The 26,002-nt window shown below is 35.4% G+C and overlaps 2 protein-coding genes and 1 pseudogene across 3 annotated transcripts; all 3 read left to right on the plus strand.

Annotated features, from left to right (window-relative positions):
- Positions 1–2,877: 2,877 nt before the first annotated feature.
- LARP1A (LA RNA-binding protein) lies at positions 2,878–14,744 on the plus strand. Of its 2 annotated transcripts, none has more exons than XM_088121102.1 (15): positions 2,878–3,576; positions 4,586–5,105; positions 5,302–5,461; positions 5,933–6,023; positions 6,261–6,332; positions 7,928–8,186; positions 8,297–8,462; positions 9,724–9,793; positions 10,940–11,044; positions 11,135–11,475; positions 11,706–11,849; positions 11,936–11,999; positions 12,524–12,669; positions 12,883–12,987; positions 13,890–14,166. In XM_088121102.1, the coding sequence occupies exons 1-15, from the start codon at positions 3,328–3,330 to the stop codon at positions 13,927–13,929; spliced, it is 2,532 nt and encodes an 843-aa protein (XP_087977228.1). In that variant the 5' UTR covers positions 2,878–3,327; the 3' UTR covers positions 13,930–14,166. The 2 variants fall into 2 exon arrangements, with proteins under 2 accessions (XP_087977228.1, XP_022153849.1); XM_022298157.2 differs by lacking the exon at positions 13,890–14,166 and adding an exon at positions 14,185–14,744 and having other exon boundaries at positions 2,884–3,576.
- Positions 14,745–16,298: 1,554 nt separating this feature from the next.
- Positions 16,299–24,024, plus strand: LOC111021264 (protein argonaute 4). The gene is made up of 23 exons (XM_022298155.2): positions 16,299–16,477; positions 17,897–18,152; positions 18,291–18,496; positions 18,593–18,817; positions 18,941–19,077; positions 19,162–19,259; positions 19,340–19,437; positions 19,897–20,065; positions 20,152–20,268; positions 20,346–20,453; positions 20,560–20,622; positions 20,694–20,807; positions 20,882–21,047; positions 21,144–21,256; positions 21,411–21,548; positions 21,721–21,851; positions 22,348–22,413; positions 22,594–22,657; positions 22,749–22,860; positions 22,940–23,013; positions 23,128–23,222; positions 23,321–23,352; positions 23,463–24,024. The coding sequence occupies exons 2-23, from the start codon at positions 17,898–17,900 to the stop codon at positions 23,636–23,638; spliced, it is 2,757 nt and encodes a 918-aa protein (XP_022153847.1). The 5' UTR covers positions 16,299–16,477; position 17,897; the 3' UTR covers positions 23,639–24,024.
- Positions 24,025–24,296: 272 nt separating this feature from the next.
- Positions 24,297–25,472, plus strand: LOC148212615 (NDR1/HIN1-like protein 13 pseudogene; annotated as a pseudogene).
- Positions 25,473–26,002: the final 530 nt, after the last annotated feature.

Raw genomic sequence — 26,002 nt, forward strand, 5'->3', positions numbered from 1 at the left:
TATCACGAAGAATATTTGAATTTTCATCAGTATTTTATTCAAGAATATATATTTGATTGAACCTTCCAACTCAATAAAATGATTGAGTTATGCTCGACAATGTTGCAATATTTATACTGGGAAATGTTACACAAGTCCTTTGTTAAATAAAATTTGTTTTGATAGCAGAAATAGTTCCTCAATGTCAATTTAAGTTAAGAAACATTAATATATTTAAGAAGTTGTTAAGCTTTTTTTTCTTTCTTTTTTTCCACTGACAAGATACAATGCCATTTTTACTTTGAATATTTCTTTTAATTGACAATAAAATTTTTTACCTCGATAAACTCAAACCATAAGATTTCAATTTGTTTGGATCCAGGCCAAACAAGTATATAAATCAACTCAACTCATACATTTTGGGTTGACTTGATTACTTTCTTCACGCTGATACTGCACATGGTATTTTCGGTATATTTTCTTAAATATTTATAAATTTAGATTTCTAAATTTAAATAAGTTTTTTTTTTCTAAATTATCCTTGATATCATACTGTTACATCTATTATTATTTTTTAAAAAATATTTTTTTAGTGAGAATGAATAGTCATTTAAGGTAAATATCTACCTTAGTGATTAAATTAATAAATAATTAAACAAATATAGTAACTAGATTAATGTACTTATTATTGCCTAATTTTTCGAGCTTTTTTTTGTTTTTTCATAATTCAAGGTTTAAAATATAAAGTTTTATTTCTTATTTCTTGCTTAAAAACAAAGATGGTCAATGGGTCTAGATCATTTAAGATTTAGAGTTTAAAGTTTTCATTTAATTATTAAAAATATATGAATAGGAGTAGCTCAATAACTTTCACATTGCTGCCCCATAATAAACGAGTTGCTATTTTGACAATATTAAAATATTAGAGTTAAATTTTAGACATTTAATATAATGAAGTGCCTAAAAAGCTCTATTTTGTTTTGTTATCAGTTGAATTTTGTAAGATTCATATAAACACATATCTTATTGGGTGGATGGATTTAGAGTTGCTTTATACTTCTAAAGTAATTAATACAAACTTAACAATAATATCAACAAATTTTGTAAGACTATAATATAATATTTGACAAAGGAGAATAATCATAATAAAGATCAAAATGTATGTAAATTAACAGGAGGAAAGAGATGAAAGTAAATTCAGACTTATTCTTACAACATACCTGAATGTTAAGAAGAACTTCAACGTGTGAGGAAACTTATGGAAAGCAAACATAATTGAATTTTATTATTTATTTACCTTTTGAGGAATTTATATATTTTAGGGCCCTCCCCTCCCGTGTTCACGGTGTTTAAATTCCACCAAAATATATCTTTAAAAAGAAAATAGTAAAGTGAGTTAGTTGAGTTTTATAATAAGCACATAACGAATTGGGAATTGGGAGTTGGGAGTGTTATCGTGAGTGATGCCCCTTGTGACTCCACGTGTTTTTAGCAGCGATATAAATTTAACTTAAAATGTAATTTTGAAGTTGTGAATAAAAATTGAGGGGTCGTAGCAATAATTAGTTAACCACATGTTAACATGACCCAGCTCACTAATAGTTGGTATTGATTCTAAGGTTACGGTTCGAATCTCTTACTCTATTTATATTAAAAAAATCAGCTACAAAACCATAACTCAATTACATTTGAAGTGGATTTACACCTTAATTTCAAATTTCACATGTGCAATTTAAGAGTTTATCATCTCTCCTACATTTAAAATTTTCACTACTAATCTTAGTGAGCAGTAGATTAAATCTCATTTATTTATTATTATTAGTTTTTCATTAAATAATATAAGAGGGATATTCAAACTTCTTCAAGTTTTTTTTTAGTACGGTCGATTAATTGAACTATGTTTGCGACATATCCCTTGAATAAGAAATAATATAATCAATGGTGATTGCATCATAAAAAAAACTACTACATTCGAAGAGTCGTTGTCGACTTTCAAAACAATATTGGATGTTATCTCATTCAACTTTATTCCTAAGAAAAAGGGCTTTAAAATGTCACTCGAATGTGTGTATCTTCATATTTGTTGTAATTTTGCCAAACCCCTAACGTTACTATTCTATTTGTTTAAACTTTCAATGAGGTTTTGAGTTATTTTTAAATTCAAGTGGATTTTAGACGAGTTATGTTGTTTATCATGTTTTAAAATAAAACTTTAACGTTATAGGAATTTATACTCTCAAATTATCAATCTTTTTCAAAATTGTAGAAATAAAATGCTAAAAAGTCAGCATAACTCAGCGGTAGTTGACATGTATGTCCCATTAAGAGATTGTAAGTTCGAATCCCCACTTTAGAAAAAATTAAGTGCGCTCTCGAGTGGTTTCTTCATGCAGTATACAGAATGTCGCAATATTCATTTGAGTGTGATGCGTTTAGACCCAATAACAAATAAATATAATATTGTGGTCATGGTTATAGAGGAGAGAGGAGGCTGCGACGATGTGTTTGTCAGCTTATTGATTGTCTTAAATTTTGAACTCGATATTACTAAGTTTATTTTTGGATCAAGCACATGTGTCTCCCCTTCTTAGTCATCAAATGACACATCATCAATTTATTATCATGTTATAACATTTTTTTAGCCAAATTACAACTTGATTATAAGTTTATAATCTAAGCTAAATAGATGTATTTATTGTAACAGAAATTAAACGTTAAATAGGGGGAGGATTAGAGAAGTTGAATTGCTAATTTGATAGAGGGGACAGGGAGGGAAGTGGGGGGCTTTAGTGGAACAGAAAAAAGGCATTTAATTGAATTGGAGGATTTCGGCCGATTCGCTCACAGTGTAGAGTTACAAACAGAACACTACATTTCACCACAGACTACACAATACAGCTCAGTCGCAGTCCTTTGTGCTGTTCTTTGCCCTGCGCTGCCCTGCCCTCGCTATATAAATTCACAGCAGCTCAATTTCACTCTCTTGTTCCGCCAAGTTCCCCCACTTCCCCCTTCTCTCTCTCTGCAACTTCTCCACCACTCTCTCTCTCCTCTCCATTCCACTGCTCCTCTGCTTTGCTTTATGCTGCTGTTCTTCATAAACCCTAGCACCCCACTCCCCTTGTTGCTACTTGCTAAAACCCACTTTTCGTTTCCGTTTCTGCTACTTTGATCCGCCCTCCTGCCACTATAATACTACCACTTCTATTCAGATTGGAAGCTGTCAAGTTTTTCGATTCTGGGCTTCCCTAATTTCACTTCCTATTCCCTTGTTCTTCGTTTTCAGTCTCCCACCAATCCTGCTATTCCTCATCCTCCCACTCTATTGCTTGGAATCTGCTGCTGAGAATGGTGATGGTGGAGACTGAGGTCGCCGACGATAACAAAGACACCAGTGGCCGCAAGTCTCCTTGGAAGACCCCCACTGCGGTCGGCGGGAATGAGGTGGATTCTCCGGTTATGGGAGCGGACTCTTGGCCTGCACTCGCCGACGCGCAGCGCCCCAAAACTCTCGATGCCACTACTTCTGCCAAGTCTTCTGATTCAGGCGAGGTTTCTGATGGAGCAGCTCTTCAGTCTCCTTCGTCAGGAGCTCAGGTTAACTTCCCCTCACCCCCTAACACACCCACACACCCAAATAGCATAAATAAAAGTTCTGGGATGCAACTGCAACTGGTATCCTCTTTAACTTATTCGAGATTATAATCCTCGCAACGTCACCTACTTGACAAGTCAATTTTCAGTTCGCGGAGAAACTTTTGGAAGTTGCTTTTACGGGTTTGATTTTATTTCAGTCCTCAACCTATTCATCAATTGTTCTTGCACTAACTTATTTTTTTGGATATTGGCTTGATGCTTTGCAATTAGCGTGAACAATTTTCAACTGCGACTTAGCATTGAACCGAGGTTTGGGTATTCTCATGTTTTCCCCTCTTTTTCTCTCCTCTCCCACACACTCGTCTTGGGGAATCTTTCAATTTGGATAAATATAATGCTGCACGACGACGAATAATGAAAATGCTATCTATGGAGATAGCCTAAGCGATTGTCAGCGAGGCTTTCACTATTTAATCTAACTTCTTTTCTCTTTTCCCGATTAATTCCCTCAGATCCCTTTATTCTGTTCATGCTGTTTATTGTCGGTCAAATTTTTTTAACTGAAAAAGACTGAAAATATTAGTTCATATAAAACAAACGACAAATGCATTATTTTTAAGAAATAACACTTTTATGCAAATCTTAGTGTAGTTTTGAAGTGATTCCAGTATGTCCCTCGGGGAGAAAACTAGTTATTGATAGCTCAATATTCTTATAGATGTCATGAAAATGTGGCATTCCCTTTTGCTCTTATTGTTGGAAGTTTTAATTTTTAAAAAGTAATTACAGTTTTATGAGTGCTGTAGAAAATGAAAGGATAGTATTCTTCGCTTAAACTGCATAACAAGAGCAGAGTTGAAGATGTGTAATGGAATATTTAAAAAGGATTAAAGAAACAAAGGAAGAGATGCCTTTACATTTCTGCAGCGCATTAACATTATCATATCCAATTTATTTTACTTTTCCTCTTGACTAAATTTAATTGAAGAGATATGGTGCTTACAATTAGGGAACATATGCACAAAAGTCACCTGCATCTCGGAATCCAAGTTATTCACACAAGCATTTCCAATCACATCATCAAAAACCAAGCTCTAAGCGCAACACAAATGGTGCTCCACATATTTCTGTTCCATTACCTTATCATCAACCACCAATGCCTCCACTTTTTCCGCCAATATTACATCCACCACATCTTGCTGTTCCGGGATATGCTTACCAGCCTCGACCTGTAGCTGGTGTTGAAGTACATATGGTTAAGCCTGGGAATGAGACATCAGTACAAGCTTTTGTTCCACCTGTCGAGCCTCCACCCCGAGGTGATCCAAGTGCTTATGTTGTTGGTATTCATAATAGAAGACCTAATATGCAAGATTCTGGTATCCATTGGAATCATGCCTGGCATCATCAACGGGGATTTAATCCAAGAGACAACATGTCCATGCAACATGCTGCTGGACCACGCCCTTTCATACGGCCCCAGTTTTTCTCTCCAGCTCCTAGCTTTGTGGTTGGTCCAAGTTTTCCTGGTAATTATGCCATCCTAATCACCATTGAGATTTCATAAGATATGTAATCTCCTTGTCCCGTTCCTCTTCATTCTCTCAGTACAAAAATCTGCCACACAAAGTTTTAAACTGCTATAAATATCAATATATGCTGTGAAGTTGTTGAACTACACTAACATGAGATTTCATAAGATATGTAATCTTCTATGTTATGCAGGACATGCACCTATGTACTATGTTCCAGTTCCACCTCCTGATGCAATTGGGAGACCTCCTCAGTTCATTCCACACCCTATAACTCCAAGGGCTTCAATGCTTCCCCCAGATATGCTAGCTCTTCGAGCAAACATAGTAAAACAAATTGAGTATTATTTTAGGTAGGTCAATCTTCAATCCAGAAAGTGATTTTTTGTCATTCCCCCCACCCCATTTGTTGAATATATTGAGATTTTGATACTGCTTTACGTTATAATTTCTATTTGTTAAAATTAGTCACATTATAATTGCTATTTGTTAAAATTAGTCCTTTTATACATTCTATTTATTTATTTTTTTGAATACTATGTTACACCTGAATTTCTTGGCATAGCATTTTTGCTTAATTTTTTTTCCCTAAGCAAACTTGGACAGGTACAGGTATTTTCATTTCTTTTGACTGTAGCCTTGTTATTCATATTTTCATTTGGCATTCTTATATCAATTGGAACAACTTTTTTTCAGCTCCTTGGTAATTGAGTATCACTCACCTTTTTGTAGCTTCACTTATTAATGGAAATTTTCTTGTTTCTTATCTTAAAAAAAATTATGCTTTCAACTTATCCTGCATTTTTCTTATATTTTGATTGCAGCGATGAAAATCTGAAGAATGACCATTACCTAATATCTTTGATGGATGACCATGGATGGGTTTCAATATCAGCCATTGCTGAATTTAAAAGGGTATTGTTTAGTGTTTCATCGGAGCATTTTGGAAATTGTAAATGGGGCTTTTTTTCCATCTAGAAGATCTGTTCCATGGATTACATATAATCATGATAGAATGGAACACTGTGGTGTACTGATAGATTCAAAAGTTGTTCCTTGCCAATATATTATGCTTAGAGATTTCAGTTATCATGTTCTATCAACGAGATGAATTATTCATTGTTAACAGATGTTTTGAAATTTTGGTTCCAGGTTAAGAAAATGAGTAATGACATTCCGTTCATCCTTGATTCTCTGCATACATCTGCAAATGTTGAAGTTCAGGTATTTATTTATTTTGTTTTATGGATTTGTTGTATGTTTCTGAGTGCGAAAGGAATTCATATGAAATATTTGGGGAAATATAGAATTAGAAAATCTGATGTCAAAAGATTTTATTGATTTATAAACTTTAATTTATCCCTGGTTAACTTGGTCCTTTTATAATTGTCACCACTCTTATTTTTATCCAATTTACATTTTAGAGCGATAAAAATTATATGGAAGCTATATTGTTGCCTAATTCTTTCCCCTCTTAAATTGATATAGAAAATTTCTAGTTGGCTTTAAATAATTTTCTTATTTGTTTCTTCTCATCTAATAAATACTCATTCACATATATGTATTTTAAAGCAACCCACTCTTTTCCTTTATGCTGCTTGATTCTCAAAAAACTAGCGGACATGCTTCTTCTTCTTTATTTTTTGGTATTTGTCTTTAGTTTATGTTCAATAAATCTATGAAATGCATGGAGATAAAACCTTGAGACTGCAAGGATTTTAGTGCTGCAGTTAGAATGATGAAATTTAAAACGGTTGACTTTCTGCAACACGTATTTTGTAATGCCGTCATGTTGAGAAACCTATCTAACTAGAATGCTGTCATGTTTAGTGGGATCTTAAGTTCATACCTTTAAAAATTTATCTTATGGTGTGATATCGATTATTGCCTTTATTTATTTATTTGATTTGTTTCAGTTTTAACTTTTAATTTGTACTTCCTAACTCTTTTATGAACATATGCAGAAATTAAATCTCTTTCCCATTCTTATTATGTCTCTCATTTTAGATAGTGAGATTGTTGGACGGCATCCTGGCTACATGTTGAACTTGTACAAGCATTCGGTTTGTCTAATTTGTTTTAATAAAATGAAACATTGCTCCTAGTGTTACTAAGGTTTTATTTTTCTTAAGAGTTTTCAAAGCATCAGTTTTTAAGTTAGGTGTGGACCATACTCAAACGTGATAATTAAAGATACTAAATTGATGCTGGACAGTGGAGAGGAAGAGAGGAGTAGAAAGATGGAGAGATAGGGGAAAAGAGAAATGTCCATTTTGATGAATTTGGTGTATGATAATCTGTTTGGTCCTTTTCCGCATGGATGAATTTTGGAGATCCACATTTTGAGTGATGACATTTGTGGATTTTGTTCACCAGTTTCTAGTAAGCTAGTCATTTGGTTGGATGAGAATGTGCAGATATTGCTGAGGTGATAATTAGTGATTTGCTAGGGGTCTAAGGATAAATCAGAAAATATTCATTTGAATTTGAGGTAGATTGGTTTGATGCTGACTTGAATAATGCGGATCTCAAATATAATTGTTTTAGCTCAAATAGCAAAATCATAATGCATAACGATCATATGCTTAAAAAGTGGCATAATTCTGTGACACATTAAGATATGACTTTTCCCATTACTTGAATATCCTCTGCTTTTACAATATATCTGTACTGTGTGTGCATAAATGCACTTGAAGAAGAGGGATACAAGTACAAGTATTCCTAGTGAAGCATATATTGAAAATGAATAGGAAACTACGCAGGTTTGTAATGAAATGAAAATTATAATGCTGTACCTAACAAACCTTAATTTTCCGTAGGGTGACAAGGTGCGAAAACGTGATGAATGGTTAAAGTGGATTCCAATTCCTGCAGACTCTAAATCGACATTAAATGTTGAGACTTGTTCCAATCCGGTGGATGAGTCTACTAACTCTTTGGTGGATGAGTATACATTAGATGGTAGTAGAATGCAGGCATCTGAAGATAATATCAAATCTTCACTACAACAGGGTTGTTCACTGGAGCAGTTTTCGAACAGGGACAGCCCGGAAGTCGCAAATATAGATGTAGTAGAAGGTGATAGTTTGATTCTTCTACTTATGATAGAGTATATAATATTGTTATGACGTAGTAGTTCAGTGGGAGGTCAATTTCATCTGTTGGTTTTATGCTGATTCTTTGTTCAGACCATTCTCATGGAACTATGTCTCAAGGCATAGGGATTTCATCAAATGTTGGCGCTCATAATGTTGATGACCTATCAAGCCAGTTTTCAAGCACTTTCATGCTTGACGAAGAGCTAGAGATTGAGCAGAAAACAATAAAAAAGGATGATTTGACTTCAAGTGGAAGGTATATGATTGATTCTAACTGTTTGATGATTTTTATCTGTTCTTTCCTTCTTGGCATTAATTTTGGCACATAATTAAGTAATGTGAGTATTATCTGCAGTCTTTTACTCCTTTTGTGAATTGTGATTATCAGTGTCCCTCCACCTTACAAGATGGTGAATGATGATCTTAATTATTTCCAAGTTGTCAAGAAATTTGATGCAAATGTTCGACTTCTGATTTATTTTAATGAAGTTTGGGATTTTGTTACTATTCCCCGGACACCACTTCTAACAATTTTGGTGATTTTTCACGATTTTCTGGAAGCTTGGGAAACTTCTGTCTTCCGTTATCTCATTTTCAGTGAAAGTCTCATCTAAAATCTGTTTCTTTCACACGCTTGCAAATTATTCAACTCCTTCTCCATCTCTAATTTTGTTTTTCTTCCCTGCATACCTTCCACCATCTCTTTAATTCTCCATAAATATAACTTTCCTCTCTCATTTTGTTGTCATGCATGAATTAATTTTATAGATTTTATTTTACAAAGTATGATCTACCTGGATGGAAACAGTGGTGTTTGGCAGGTAGAGAAATTTCTTGCAAAGTTGTTTATTGGAGTTTTTATTATCATTAAATCTTTCCTTAAAATGCCTTTCTGTAATTGTATTTCCTTTTTGGTCAATCCCTGTTCTTTATTGAAGCTCTCCTGGCTCTTTTGGTGGATAATTATCTATCCTTCTGCATATCTCTTTTCTTCGATAATAATTTCTTTCTTTTTTAAGAAGTGGTGGCCACCTCTTTTTCTATTTGACAGAACATACAGCAGGTTACAGTTAGTAACTAATTGGCATAACAGTTCGTTACAATGAAGTAATTACTAGCCTGCCCAATAACAGTTGGTTCTGGTTGGATAATTGTTACATCATGGACTCTGATAGAAAATAAGTTTACTTTCTTGGTCATTTGATATTAGTATTTGACGAGTAAAATATGAAAATCATTTGTATTGGTGCTTGTATTAGAGTGTGAATAGGTTGTTTCTAGACGTCTTTGAAACAGTTTATTTTATGCAGATAGAGAGAGAGCCACTGTTTGCCTTGTGTGTTTTGACATTGTCCACTCAGGTTTATTATTATTATTTTTTAATTTGAATATAAATCATCCCACTCTGGACAATAGATCAGATCCATTGATATGGTAATTGGTAATACAGTTGGTAGAATGTTCTAAGCTGGTTTTAGATTATGATCTTTCTAATATTTGTTGTATCATCCACCAAGGATTGACGAAGATGACGACGAGATTGCTGTCAATGATCAAGATGTTCAGAGACTTATTATTGTCACCCAGGTAGAAGTTAAGGGAAATGATTTGCTTTGATGTAGCGCAACTGCTGCTCACTCTAATAACATCAATCTTACTTTTTTGTAGGGACATTAGATGAAAATTAAATCATGATATTCATGGTTTTTTTTTTTTTTTAATATTGTTATTATCTGTTGTTATATCATATATGAACCGTGATTCAATCATTCATCTGATTATTCTTGCTGTGAAGTGTAAGAAACCTAGAAATTTTTGTTGTGGCCAACTTTTCTAATCTAGAGCCATATTCACTTGGTGTTTTGTGTTCTGGAAGACAAATGTTTTCTCAAATGGGAATAAACCTATTAGTTTATTAGTCGGTCGTAGTTGCCCTCAATCTGAAATTGGGCCATATCATCTTTATTTGGTAGAATTTCATGTTTCTGATAGACAAGAAGTTATGATGGTAGCAAATTAAATGAATTAAGGATAAAATTGACTTTAAATAGATCAAGTGCCTGATACCGTTTTGGTTTATTTGAGTTTTATGAAACTATATTCCTCTTAGCGATATTGAGTTTGAAGGATATCTTTTATGGTTGCATGGGTTGCCCTGTTCATGTGTCCCTGTAAAAAGTTACTATTTTTGTTTCAATCAAGGGATTATAGCAACTACCCGTCTGCACTCAATTTGAATGTCCCTGAAATTACATCAAGTAAATGAGGATTCTGCATAGTAATCTGATTGTATTTGGATTCTTTTAATTTTTCATTGTTTCAATCAAGGGATTAAATTCATGATACTCAAATTGAGAATTTTAGTCGTTTAAAAATAAGATTCACTTTCATTTGTAAAATCAGTGCAGTATATTTTCTTAATGTAATGGTATTGCACTCCTTTATTATTGATGAAGAGAAGTTTAGCCTGTATTTCCACCTAGTATGATGTGAATGTCTTCTTGCGTGGATGCTAGGGTTTATTGTTCTTATTAATTCTGAAATTTGATAACCTCCTTTGCATATTGTATTTATGTGATGTGCAAAAACAACTTTTGTTTTAGAGACGAAAGAACACAAGACCGCAAGGTCATTTGGCAATAGAAGGGATTGCATGTACGAACAATTCTTGTCCTATTCCATTTCTTGTATGTATTAATTTTTAATGTTTTTTCTTTCATAATTGCTGTGCAGAATAGTGGCATTGAAAAGAGATCAACGAATGGAGGCAAAGAATCAAAATCAATATCTAAAGAGCTTGCTTCAACAATAAATGATGGTCTTTACTTCTACGAGCAAGTTGAGGAACCTACCATCTCTTTTATTTTGTTTTTATGCAATTCTCTCTCCCAATTTTGAATGATTGTTTAGTTGTTTTAACATGCATAGGTACTGGAAAAAAAGCGATCTAATCGAAAAAAGAGCAAGAGTAACTCAGAGAATAGGGAAGGAACCTCGAGATTATCTGGAAATGCTTCAGGATCAGCAAGGGCAAAACCTAGTGACAATTCTGCTGGATACTGTGGTTTGGATGAAATTGGGAATTCTAGTCCCAGGAAGAAACAAACTAAAACCTTCCCCAAACAACAATCATCGCATAAGCAACGCTTTTTCTCCAGCAACTTCAGAAATCATGGAACCAGTCGGAACTCTCTTGGGATTGTAGCAGAGAGTCCACCAAGCAATTCTGTTGGTTTTTTCTTTGGTTCTACTCCTCCTGAAAACACGAGGTCAGTCCGAAGAAGCTGCTTCCTCTATATAAAATGTGATGGATTTTCTTTCTTCTCAAGTACGCCTGCTAGTTATGGAATATACATATTCTCTGCACTTTACAGAAGAAGGAATTTAATTTGTAGGACCAAATTTTCTTTTCTATTGGTGTTCTAAACTAAGAAATCATTTTTCAATCTTCTTCCCCCACATTTATGAGGCTAATACGAGTATGATCTTATATTTACAGCTCCAGGCCGTCAAAATTGAGTGTTTCTCCTCATGGGTGTCTCCTTGGCAATAGTCCACCTGTGGGTTCCCTGCCCAAGTCTTTTCCACCATTTCAGCATCCCAGTCACCAACTTCTAGAAGAAAATGGTTTTAAACAGCAGAAGTGAGATAGTAACTTGCTTGTGTTATATATTTCTCGGATTTGAGGCTGGATTGTAATGTGAAGTCTGCCTATTTTTCTCATTTTAGGTACCTGAAGTTTTACAAAAAGTGCTTGAATGATAGAAAGAAGTTGGGAATCGGTTGCAGCGAGGTGGACTGCCTGCCTAACCTTTCCTATTCGTCACATTTATTGCATCCTGGACTAAAAAATATGCATGTGCATGGAGTTGCAGTAAATTACATCTGTCGTTCGGCCCTTTACTCATATTTTATGTTTGAAATCCATTCTCCTGGAGTATTTAACATGGTCCTTCGGTGCTAAATCTTCCATGAAATTATGAATATGCCCTTTATAAATTTGAAATTATATTTGATATACAAAATATTTCATTTTCTAATAATTGGTTTGGTAAAACGAGGGCAATATATTGGATAAAGCCCTTGGCTTATATCTGATCAAGTTCTTTTCAGCTTTATCAATCGAGGGATCCCCTCTTATTTCATGCTCTTGTCTTAACTGTACACGTGTAACCTTTTAGTTTGCCTTCATACTTGCTCTACAAACGTGGCTTCTTGGGAGTCAACGTTGTTAGATTCTTATATAATCAATATTAATTTTTTTACATTTATTTTTTCTATATATAACTTTACCTCTAAATTAATCCGTTTGTGCAGGAAATGAATACTCTATATCGATTTTGGTCTTATTTTCTTAGAGACATGTTTGTCGTTTCAATGTACAACGACTTCCAAAAATATGCATTGGAGGATGCTGCTTCTAACTATAATTATGGAATAGAGTGCCTTTTCAGGTTCTATAGGTATTGATGACAAATCATGCTTGCTTTCTTTCCCGTTCAAGTTTTTCTTGTTTACTTGCTATCTTAATTTCCTGAAATTTCAGCAAGAGTGTTACCTATACTGCTCACTTTTTTTAAGCATGATTTTTTTTTCACATGAATAAAAATTTAATTTCTAAACTATAATCTTCTGGAATGATTTTATAAGTTTGCCCATTTATTTTCTGGTATCAGTTATGGTTTGGAAAAGGAGTTCAGAGAGGATCTATACACAGACTTTGAACAGCTTACCCTTGAGTTCTTCCAGAAAGGAAATCTTTATGGCCTTGAGAAATACTGGTGAGTTCATATGTGTTTCCTGTTATTTTCAAGGTGCTTAAATTGCCAACTGCGGGCTTTAATCTATTTCAGTTACTTCTTATTATAATTCTTTGTTAAGTCGCAAAAAAGACATTATCTTCAAATAGTAAACTGCTAAATTTTTCAGTGGTCTGAGTGAGGACAAACAATAAATAGTGGGAATGCTGTCTTCCGTAATCTGTGTTTAGGTTCATATCATGATAGACAGCTCGTATTTAATCCTTTGGAAAAATGACCAAGTGCCAAATTTTGATAGGATAGTTATTATGGAAGGAGGATTTTTAGAGATGAGGAAAGTTCTTCTGAGGAGTTTTGGCCGTGGCTAGGTTGAATGCCTCTCTTTGGGTCTTCCTTACTAAAAATTTTGGCAATTATCCTTTATCTCTCACTCTTTTGAATTGGAGCTCCTTTGGCTTATTTTGGCTCATCTCTCAATTGCTTGCCCATGACATTTAACTCCATTAATGAGTTCCAAAAGTTTCTGCTAAAAAAAATGCACTGAAAGAGCAATTGACCCACTGGTTCTCCTGAGTTCCTCCATAACGTACACCAACTTGGCATCAATACCAGGTTTGGACTCCATTTCTGCAACCTTTCAGCTGGTGCTCTCTAGCCAAGCTTACCAAACAACAAAAGAGAGAAAAATAAACATATATTAGGAAATAGAGAATGCACAAGAAGGGCAGATAAGATGGCTATCACTAACCCTTTAGTTTAAGGAGATCAATTAAAATCTCTCCTATCAGCCGCAATAATAAGAAGAAAAAAATTAAAACTATTTGGTGGTTGGACTGGACATTTAGAGAAAATGTATATGCTTCTATATATTCTGACAACTGAAGTATTGAGGTACCCTACCTTGCATTATGCTCGTGGTTCAGTCCCACTAATCTCGGAGAGGCTTTGCCTGCCCAAGGTTAGCTCAGGAAGATAACACAAGTTTGAAGCGGTTAAGTTCTGAATGTCCAGAAGTTTGGAGATGTCTCCAAACATTCCCAACTCTTTACTCTATTGGCTTGCAAGTCTCATATTTCAGACTGTTCATAGGTTAAAAAGAGTTGAGGTTTCAATTCCTTCTACTCTATCTTTCAGCTGAATGTCTTCACATTATATTATCTCTGTGTTGGTCTAAGTTTTTTCCACCAGGTAGGGTCATCTTTTATCTATATTTGGCAGGGCTTTCCACCACTATCGTAGACAACGAGACCAGAAAGAGCCCCTAAGGAAACATCCAGAACTGGAAAAGTTACTTAGGGAGGAATACCGTAGCTTGGATGATTTCCGTGCTAAAGAGAAGGCAGCAAATGCAAAAGAAGACGGGCATTAGAGTGATGTGATAAAGCTTTATGGCGACATTCCAATTTTGAACAACAATTCTAACAACTTGATAGTTGAGTTGAGGAGCAAGTTTGGTTTTGAGGCTGAAATGGCTTTGTACATTATATCAGTAAGTAAATGCCTCTGTTATGGCTGCTGAGGTTTCTTATAATTTGAAGTGAGGCTCTGTCTTGGGGTATATATCTTCATTTTGGTGTTGCCTGCAAGCTTGAAGAAGAGGTCCCCACGTTGCCTGTCAGTCGCATTGGTATTCTCTGGACTGTAACATTGTAAATAGGGGAAAAGGAAATTTTGGATAAGCAACAAAAAAGCAAAAAAAGAAAAAGAAACATTGTTGTTGTTTAGGCCTTGTGAGAACTGAATAATAAGAAAATTTGATTTTTTTGGCTGATTATTAACTCTCTGTTGTTTTGTCGCAGCACTATATTGATATGTTCTCCAAACCTGCTCTTTAAGCTCCTGGATTCTTGTTTAAAGTTCGTCTTTCTTATATTTATTGCTTTGTTTATCTTTGAGAATAAAGTAAGAGAGAACATTTTATTACAAGTAGTTTTTGGTTTGAAAGGAAACAGACCTTTCTTCTGAGTAGTTTTTTAAACTTAATTTTCAAGTAGAATCGATTGTTTCTTTTGGTTTGTTGTCATGAATGATGTATTTATCAACTGAAGACCAAGTTAGAAACTCAGTCTTGGATCTTTGTTTTGTTGTTGGGGTAATTAGTACATGTATTTAGCTTAGTAATTTATATTCTAGCAAAAGTTAATGTTTTAAACAAGTTGAGTGATTAAAACTGATCAGAGTAAAGAAAATGAATCGAATTTTTCATTTCGAACTCACAATCTCTTGGTCAATTTTAACCAATTGAGCTATGTTGATTATTTTTCTTTTTAACTAATTATATATACACTCTTTATATATTTATTAATTATTAATACTTAATTATTTAATAAAAATAACCTAAACTTTCTATTGAAATCGGATGTGCTCATCTCTTAAAGTTTAGAAACAATAGAGACCACTCTAAAAAATAGTCAGTTTGGAAGACAGCTTTTCCAATACTATTTGAAATTACACTTCGATCCCTAATATTTTCATTATAGGAAATAGCTTGTAATTTGAATCTATAAAATCGCTTTCCATATGAAGTTTGTTAATTATTATTAATTTTCTACAGTATTTAGTTTGTTTATTATAATTTTGAATTGGGAAACCCACAAAAATATATGAATCACATTATATTTGGATAATCTAAACAGATATTACACAAATCTTCTTTTTAGAAAGATATTATACAAATCTTTTAATAAAAATAGTATAGAAATTCATAGTTACCAATATAGGAAGTTCGAAAAATATTTTATTGATTGTAGTAGATATTTATCCATAAATATTCAAGAGTCAGTAAATATAATATATTATTGTAATTTTGTAAAATCTACCGTTGGATTTATTTTAATTGAATGCAGTACCCCGCTGAAACTGGAAATATTTACACCCACGCTCACTCTTTCTATTATTATATTTGAAAAGAGAAGAAAGAGGTGCCGATTCCTCCACTGCCCTCGTATTATAAATTATAATTTAATGTGATATGAATTATCTTTGCCATAATGTGATATGCGTGTCAATAGACTAGGCTGTGGGACCACCCACTTCAAAGGGGGAAGGGATAGAGCCGCCATTTTACGGTTTCAGTGGTGGTAAATAAGTCAGTTAGATGGGGCGTGGGGGAACACGCGGTAAAACCGAGGAGTTCCGCCACACGCGCGTGGAGCCATGGGAGTGACGTCGTCGGAAGATGCCCCTCCATCGTGGCCGTTGATTTCGCACATCTCGCAGATTTTTGATCGGACGAAGACGTGGGCCCACCAAGAGACGGTTAGGATTCAGCCTTCTGTGAACCGTGATGTTATATAAAAGGAAAGGGTCGCATTACGTCGTTATTGGAGCTGATTTCATCTCACTGTCCATTTAGAGAGAGAGAGAGAGAGAGAGAGAGAGAGAGAGAGAGAGAGAGAGAGAGAGCGAGGCAGAAAGAGTTTTGACTCGGCAAAGGACTGTGCAAGTTTAAACTCATCTCTCTTCTTTCTAGGGTTTTCACACTCCTCGTTTCTTCTTCTCTCTGACCAAGGTACTGATTTCTTCTTCGCATGGTGGTTTAGGTTCTTCAAACGCTTCCCCATTCTCTGTCTCTTCTGCTTTTTGATCTTCTGAAGAATTTTTGTCACTTGTCTTATCTTTTTTATTTCTTTTCTTCCGCATTTGGACGAGAATGCGGCTACTCTGTGCTGTCAGAGCTGCAATGCTGTTCTGTTTTAGCTTTGTTTGAAGCCTAGTTCCTATTTTATTCCTTCTTAATTGTTTGTTTTTTCGACGTTTCTCTTCTCGCTGTTCGGAGTGTCGTGTTCCGCTGTGTTTTCAGTGATTTCTTCTGCTTTTAGACTTCAATCGGTTTTCCGGAGTAGGGCTTGAGTTTTCTGTTTCCGATCACGCAAGTTCGTGCATTTTCGGTAACGGACTTCTTTTTGTTTTTGGTTTTGGTTTTGAAGATGCGCTAGTGGTACGAATTTCTTATGATATTTATCTAATTGTTAACGACTTTCAGTCTCTTGATACACTGTCTATGGTAGCGTTGCTTTTTGATCGCTGTCTTTCCCTCTCTCATTTCTGGTTCTGTGCTCTGTTTTTATGTCTCGGAGGATTTATCTGAACATCCATCCAGTTGACGTTATCTGTTCAAGTGTTTCTGCATGTGTGTTGCATGCTGGTTTTCAAAGTTCTTATGTCTTCTGAATTACTTGCTGAATCTGATGCTTAATTTTTCGGCTCCGCTTCGTTGGATAGGATATGAAAATTTCTGTGGCTGATGTATCTCTTAGCTGTCTTGATGCTTTGTACTTCACTAGTCCAAGAGACGATTCTCTAAACAAATTTTGTAACCATGCTTGCTCGTTTTTAACAGTTTTCGTGCCTTTCAACGCCATATCCGTTGCGTAATTTTTACTTTTAGTTGGATCCTAAAAGTCATTATCATCGTCATGATTAATATTTCTAAGAATAGTATCGTAACTTTGTGTGCCTGTTAATTCGTCATGCAAGTTTTACATTGTGCTTCTGTTGATATTCTTTCAACCTAATTGGTCTGCATGAGGTTTCTCTTATTGTATGTTTTTTCTGGTCGGATTAGCTGCAATGGTTAATTACAATTTTCTATGTTCTTCGCTCCTCCAATGGGCTGAACGTTTCTTTGTGCAGTATAGTTCGTTGTTATATGCACTCCACTATGAACTGGGAATTTGTATTTTTTCTGTGGGTAGTTGGTTTGGCATATGTACTGTGGGTTTTCAAGTTCTATAAATCGAGCTGCTCAATATCTGTCCTCGTATCACTTGTTGGAATCTGCATTCCTTATGAACAATACAATAATGTTGTTGCGACTTAGTTTTAAATGAAAGCCAGATCTAGTTTTAAATGAAAGCCAAATGAGAAGATCATTACATTAGAGTTTCTAGCCAAATGTGTCTTATCTGTCATGTGTACATTACTTCAGGATGAGTTCAAATGAACCAGATGGAAATGGAGTAGATGGGGCGTTGCCCCCTCCACCTCCCCCACCTCCTATTCCTCCTAATGTTGTGCCAATTCAAGCTGAATTAGAACAGCCTCCAGAATTAGTGAAGAAAAAAGTTGTCCGGGTTCCAATTGCTCGACGTGGCCTTGCTTCAAAAGGCCAGAAGATAACTCTACTTACCAATCACTTTAAAGTAAACGTGACTAATATTGAAGGCCATTTTTTCCACTACAGCGTACGTTCCTTCCTCTTTTTTTTTCCGCCTTCTTTAAACCAATGTATGTTTCTATGTTCATATTTATTTAATTTTTTCCATTACAGGGTATTGTTATGGATATCTTATTCATATTTTAATAATATTTATAATTTTCAGGTTGCCCTTTCATATGAAGATGGTCGCCCTGTTGATGGGAAGGGTGTAGGAAGAAAAGTGATTGATAAAGTTCATGAGACTTATCACGGTGAATTAGCTGGAAAGGAATTTGCTTATGATGGAGAGAAGAGTTTATTCACTGTCGGCCCTCTCCCGAGGAATAAACTTGAATTTACTGTTGTGCTTGAAGATGTCTCATCTAACAGGTATAATTGATCTTATTTATAATTGAAACTATTACAAATAAAGTTGATGAATCAAACCTGTTTGCTTATTAGTATAATATATTTCGATTCCGACAGGAACAATGGAAATTGTAGTCCTGATGGTCATGGAAGTCCTAATGATGGTGACCGAAAAAGGATGAAGCGTCCCTACCGTTCAAAATCATTTAAGGTAGAGATTAGCTTTGCTGCAAAGATACCTATGCAGGCCATTGCCAGTGCTTTACGTGGTCAGGAATCTGAGAATTTCCAAGAGGCCATTAGAGTGCTGGATATCATCTTAAGGCAGAATGCATCTAAGCAGTAAGTGCGGCCTTTTCATTTTATCACTCTTTCCTGGTGGAGACCCTATCATTACTACATCTGATTATAGGACTATATATATGGTTCGGATATTTTTTCTAACAAGAATCTGGTTTGTTGCAGAGGTTGCCTACTTGTCAGACAATCATTTTTCCATAATGATGTAGGAAATTTTGCTGATGTAGGTGGAGGTGTTCTTGGCTGTAGAGGCTTCCACTCTAGTTTTAGAACAACCCAGAGCGGCCTCTCCTTAAATATTGGCAAGTTCTTATCATCTTACCTTTCTTTATATTTCTGGATTTTTCTATATTCTAATTGATTCTATTATTTTTTTTTTCCTTCAGATGTTTCCACCACTATGATTATACAGCCTGGTCCTGTTGTAGACTTCTTAATTGCAAACCAGAATGTGAGAGATCCTTTCTCACTGGACTGGACCAAGGTGACCAACGTTCGATTGATGTTCTCTGTGCTACTTATTTTTCTTTGCCTGACAGCTTTTTGTATGCTCTTGAACAACAGGCTAAACGAACACTCAAGAATTTGAGGATTAAAGCCAGCCCATCTAATGCAGAATACAAGATAACTGGATTGAGTGAAAAGCCTTGCAAAGAGCAAACGTATATTTTTTCTTGCTGTTACCTAGTATCCATTTTTGTTTCAGTGTTACAAATTGCCAATAAATAATGGCATTAATGTGCACTGAATTTTGAGATTCTAAGGGGCTATGTGAAAATAATTTCAAATCACTATTCTGGTGGTCCTTTTTTTTCTTTTTTCTTTTCTAATTATTCAGAACTAATATGGCGGTAAAGTTTTTTGGATGTTTGTTTTTTAAACGTTATTTTTCCTCATTATCTTTTCACGTCATGAATAACATACTTTTCAGAAAAAGATTAGTTATTCATGGATATTTGAATAGTGCTTTCAATGTGCCCAATAAAATTAATTCTTATTGGCTTTCAATCACAGTTTTTGATAGCATTTCGAAAACAAAAACGGAATTATTTTCCAAACGGATCCTAAATCTCTCATATCTTTCATGGGTGGATAACTTTATTTTGTGGTGCATGTTACAGGTTTACATTGAAGCAGAAAAGTGGAAGGGGGGATGATGAGGCGGATTCTATTGAAATCACTGTTTATGATTATTTTGTTAATCACCGACATATTGATCTTCGTTATTCATCAGATCTTCCTTGTATAAATGTGGGGAAGCCTAAGCGTCCCACTTATATCCCAATTGAGGTAGAACTATTATTCCCATTCAAACTTAAAAGGTCATAATGTTTGTGATTGCTTTTATTCATATTTAATGGTTTTTCCTTATGCAGCTGTGTTCTCTGGTTTCCCTGCAACGATACACTAAAGCACTGTCAACTTTTCAAAGAGCTTCACTTGTTGAGAAATCAAGGCAAAAGCCACAAGAAAGGATGAGGGTTTTGTCTGAGGTAGGTCTTGTCTTGTGCTACATTTGAATTTTTTTCTTCTATCGATTCTTAATACTGCATTATTGAGGTCTGTGCAGTCTTTGAAGAAGAACAAATATGATGCTGAACCTATGTTACGGTCATGTGGTATTTCAATAAATTCAAACTTCATTCAAGTTGAAGGCCGTGTTCTACCTGCTCCCAAGGTATTACTTGCAAGCTATAGTCTATTCAGCTGGAGAGCCATGTTGTTCTATATTTACTTGACCACTTAATTTTATGGTGTTTTTGATGAGTTTCTTCATTTTGAAGTTGAAAGTGGGCAATGGTGAAGATTTCTTTCCTCGAAATGGTCGGTGGAATTTCAACAATAAGGTTCGTATTTTGCTCACTTGATTTAGTTTTCTTGTTATTCCTGTGATTTACTTAGTGTTGTTAAATTTCAGAAATTGGCTCAACCTACCAAAATTGAGCGATGGGCTGTGGTGAACTTTTCTGCACGCTGTGATACACGTGGCCTTGTCAGAGACCTTATCAAATGTGGTGATATGAAAGGCATTGTAAGTTATCTTTTGTAAATTTATATATATAATTCTACACGAATAACTGACTGTAACACCTTTTTTGTTCATAGGCAATAGAAGCTCCATTTGATGTTTTTGAAGAAAATCCACAATTCAGACGTGCACCACCCATGGTCAGAGTTGAAAAGATGTTTGAGGAAGTTCAGTCTAAACTTCCTGGACAACCACAATTTCTCCTTTGCTTGCTTCCTGAGAGGAAGAATTCTGATCTTTATGGTAAAGTTGTACTTATCCACTCTTTGAATGCAAGAATCTTGGGAATATAATTATTTGTCTGAGGATGAAGTTGACAATATTATTCACGTTTCGCAGGTCCTTGGAAAAGGAAGAATCTTGCAGAGTATGGAATAGTTACCCAGTGTATTGCTCCTATGCGGGTAAATGACCAATATCTCACCAACGTGCTTCTGAAGATCAACGCTAAGGTAAGCGTATTTTTAGGTTTGTTTTCTTGGTATCGTGTCTTCTCCCTTGATCACTTCTTTTTCTTACACTGCGGATGAGCATGTGCTATATGCTGTTCATCCTGGTTCTGTTAACTGCTGCATCTTTGTGGCTAAATCCTCTTATCTTCTGTAGCTTGGTGGGTTAAATTCCTTGTTAGCAGTTGAGCACTCTCCATCAATTCCTATGGTTTCGAAGGTTCCCACAATTATCCTGGGTATGGATGTCTCACATGGATCTCCGGGGCAGTCAGATGTCCCATCTATTGCTGCGGTAACCTGCTTAATTTCCGGCCTATCATGTTATCTTATCGTCTTTTCCTTTTGCTAAGCTAAGTCTGAGTGCTATGTGAAGCCTGCCTCTCAATGTATAAGTGCTGATGGTATCCGTTGACCACAACTTTGGAATGTGTTTCATGGAAATGTTTTTCTACCCTATTTTCTAGGTGGTAAGCTCCAGGCAGTGGCCCTTGATTTCTCGCTACAGGGCTGCTGTTCGGACTCAATCTCCAAAAGTTGAGATGATTGATTCTCTATATAAGCGAATTTCTGACACGGAAGACGATGGGATTATGAGGTCGGGTATCTTATCTTTAAGCCATTTGGGTGCTGGATTTTTTTTCTTAAGCTCTAGTTCATTTCCTTTTCTAATTCTGACTATGTGGTTAAATTTCCTTGTATGCAATATTTGCTGAAACTAGAAGCCAGGGGTGTGTTTGGGAGTTATATAGGAAAAATACTTAATTAAGAATCATTTTGAACTTGGTTATAAGTTGGTTTTGAAGTGCTTTCTGATCCATCACTTTGGCTAAAACCATTCTACAAGTGTCCTCAAGGTACTTTTTGAGTTATTTCCAGGCCGAAACACCTGAAATCATTATTAAATAGGATCTACAGCTGGCTCAAATATTGTCAAGCTTGGCAAGGTTTGAGATACCATCTCAGATATTTAAATTTTTTTAAAATAGTAATAACAGTATATGTCCAATCTCTTCCTGTACTGAAAAGTAGCTTCATTTCTATAGTGCATGGTTTGCTGACTTCAAAAGTTCGTTTTCCATTTTGAATTTTAGGGAGCTTCTACTTGACTTCTATACTAGCTCAGGGAAAAGGAAGCCCGACCAAATTATTATATTCAGGCAAGTTTATTTCTAATAAATCCAGTGAGATCCTTGAATCAGCGCTATTGCATGGATTTTACTACATTTACTCAAATTGGCAATTAAAGTTAGAAACATCAGGATGTGCCATTTATTAGCACAGTTTGTGTCTATCGTTTGCATGCTTCTGAAGTTGCTTTTATACTTTCTTTTGGGCAGGGATGGCGTCAGTGAATCCCAATTCAATCAAGTTCTAAATGTTGAGTTAGATCAGATCATCCAGGTTTTAAGTGCTGCATTGAATTATTCTTAATATTCTCAAGGATCATTCAATTTAAAGATTATATAACCTTTTCCTTTTTTGAAATCTTTAGTCCTGCAAGTTTCTTGATGAAAATTGGTCTCCGAAGTTTGTGGTGATCGTTGCACAGAAAAATCATCACACTAAATTCTTTCAGTCTGGATCTCCTGACAACGTTCCTCCTGGTATACCTACTATTGACATTTTTAGTGCATGCAGTTTAATTGGTCTACCTCTAAATAATACTTATTTACACTTTTGCAGGAACCATTATTGACAACAAAATTTGTCATCCAAGAAACAATGATTTCTATCTGTGCGCACATGCTGGAATGATTGTGAGTTTTGTGTCTAGGATTTTGTTTTGGACGTATTTTATTAGCTCTTCTGTTTTGTTTTGTTCTTTTCTTTTTTTGGTTGCTAATTTTGTTTCACTCTTTATATTCTCCAAGGGTACTACAAGGCCAACTCATTATCACGTTCTGTTAGATGAAGTTGGTTTTTCGGCGGATGACCTGCAAGAACTTGTCCATTCTCTATCCTATGTGTAAGTAGTATTTAATTGAGATAAAAATCTCATTCTTTATTCACAAGTTCATACATGGTTATTGTTATTCTTTTAATCGTGTGTATTTTATTTTACAGGTACCAAAGAAGTACTACTGCTATTTCTGTAGGTAAGAATATATTCTAGTCCATTACCTTCTCTGTTATCGACATATGTTTTGCGGGATACTGAAAACAAAGTTGTACTGGATTTAATATCATTCTTGTTTCATTCGTTCAGTTGCTCCGGTTTGCTATGCACACTTGGCGGCGACCCAGATTGGACAATTTATTAAGTTTGAAGGAACATCAGAGACTGCGTCGAGCGATGGTGGGTTGACAAGTGCTGGGGCAGTTCCTGTGCCGCAACTGCCCCGGTTGCAGGAAAAGGTTTGCAACTCCATGTTCTTCTGTTGAGGGGTGGAGTTCAGAAGAAACAAGTGACTGGCGTGGCCTCGTAATGGTGGGTAAATTAGTATCGTCTAGTTTTGTGTTGCGTCCTGACTTAGTGCACAGGAGATGGTAGGGGGTATCCATCAGTAGATGGGTACAAGTTTATTTAGTAGGAGTGTTGTGGTTTAAGATAATCACCCTTTGCCCTTTGTGTTTGAACAAACCTGAACTCGATCTTGGTTTCTTGTGTCGCTGCTGGCTCCCTTTGTTCAGTATATAAATGCCAGCAAGGAAGAATGGCAAGGGACTTTTGATTTTATGGTCCAAAACTATCCTATAAAAGTTGCTGTTGGTCACCTGCATGCACTCGACAGTTGACAGACATGAATGAATGTGACCATTTTATTTTATTTTTCTGTGCTTTTGTTCCCCCCTCTTTCTAATCTTTATATTAAGCGTCTTGTGGTGTATTGGGTTTCAATTTCTTTCAGAAATTCATACACTAAATATATTTTCCTCAAAAAACAAAATTAAATAATAACTTTAAGAATTTGAGATTGAAAGCTACTTGACACAAAATAATATTAATAATGTTTCACTAATCATTAAAATCATATCAAATACGTTTAAAACTAGAAACGTCAAACAGACTTTGTCAAGTTAATAAAAAAAAAATGATTCTTGTTATTTTTATAATCAGAAAAACAGTAGTGATATAAAAAACTGCTAATTTATTTAAAAATAGGTGATGCGTTCACGACTTCACGTCATGATAAAATAAGTTTGAAAAAAACATAACAGAGTAGCAGTAGGAGCAGATGTAGAAGTCGCAGCTCACCTCTTCCTTTCTTTTTTCCCCTCTGCTTCTCTTCTCTTACGCGCTTTCCATTTCTCTTCTCTTCACCAGAAGAAGCTCCTCCTTCATTCTGTGCTTCAATGGCCGAGCGCGTTTATCCCACGTCTGAGTCTGACTCTGACTCGCTTCAGCCTTCTGCTTCTGCTGCATCTTCTGTAAACTCCGGCGACTCTATCCCTCCACCTAGTTCCAAAAACCCTCCCCCTGGCACCTATGTCATCCAGCTCCCCAAGGACCAAGTTTATCGGGTGCCTCCTCCTGAAAATGCCGCGCGCTTCAACCTCTACACTCGCCAGAGCAACCACCGCTTCCGCTGCCGCCGATTTCTCTCCTGGACTCTCCTCCTCCTTACCCTACTCCTCCTCCTCTTCGCCATTGCTTCCGGCGTCTTCTTCCTAATCCTTCAGCCTGTCTCTCCTCGTTACTCCATTCTCGCCATGGCCTTCAAGGAGATCCATCCGGCGAACAACTCAATCTCTCCGGAGTTCAACGTCACAGTTCGAGCTGAAAACCCTAACAAAATGATCGGAGTATTCTACGAAAAGAACAGCAACGTGACGGTCTACTTCTCGGATGTGAGGTTGTGCGAAGGCGCATTGCCGGCGTTCTACGAGGCGTCGAGAAACGTTAGGGTTGTGGAGGCGAAGCTGAAAGGATCTGGAATTAAATTATCGAGCTCTGTTCAGAAAGCAATGAAGGAGTCGGAGAAGCAAGGAAAAGTGCGATTGAAGGTGGATGTTAGAGCTCCGGTAAAGCTGAAGGTGTATTCGGTGAAGACATGGACGATTACGACGACGGTGTCGTGCAGCATATGGGTGAAGAAGCTAACGACGGACACGATCATGAAGAAGATGATGGTGGAGAATTGTGCTCATAGCGTGAAGCTGTGGTAGAAAACTAAAGGATCCACCATCCAGGTTTGGTCATTTTTTCTCGATTTTCGTCTTTTCTTTTTCTTTTTCTAAAGACAAAAAATTAACATTGTATGCGTCGTGGGTGGGATTGCATGAGTTTTCCTTTTTTTTTTCATATAATATTTTTTTTTAAGAAAAAAAAGGCTGTCTTTTTAGTTTGTATGACTAGTGATAATTAGCTAAAAACTCATTTTTATCCTAAAATTTGAATTTGAAAAAATTGTTACCCTACTCGATGTTAAAAGATTATCCAAAAATCAACTAATAAAATACTAACAAAAAAAAAAAAAAGAAAACACTCGAATGTTTTATTATTACTTAATTAAAGTATTAGTAAATATCTGTCTCGTTGACGGACTTATATTTTAGAATTGTTTCTAATTTTGCTAACTAGTTGAAATTATGAAAATGCAGATATTTTCAGTGTTATAAATTTTAAATTTGAAAATTTAAAGATATGAAATTACATTCAAAAAATATAAAAACCTTGCATTTCATTTATATTAAAATTAAAATATGTAGAATATAATACATTATAAATTGAATAATATTACTAAAACACATCTGAAACTATTTTTAAATTGAGAATTGAAATTCAATTTATTCCTAAACATTGAA

This window comes from Momordica charantia (genome assembly GCF_013281855.1).
Source record: "Momordica charantia cultivar OHB3-1 chromosome 2 unlocalized genomic scaffold, Mcharantia_2.0 BLBB01000002.1, whole genome shotgun sequence".
NCBI lineage: Eukaryota > Viridiplantae > Streptophyta > Magnoliopsida > Cucurbitales > Cucurbitaceae > Momordica > Momordica charantia.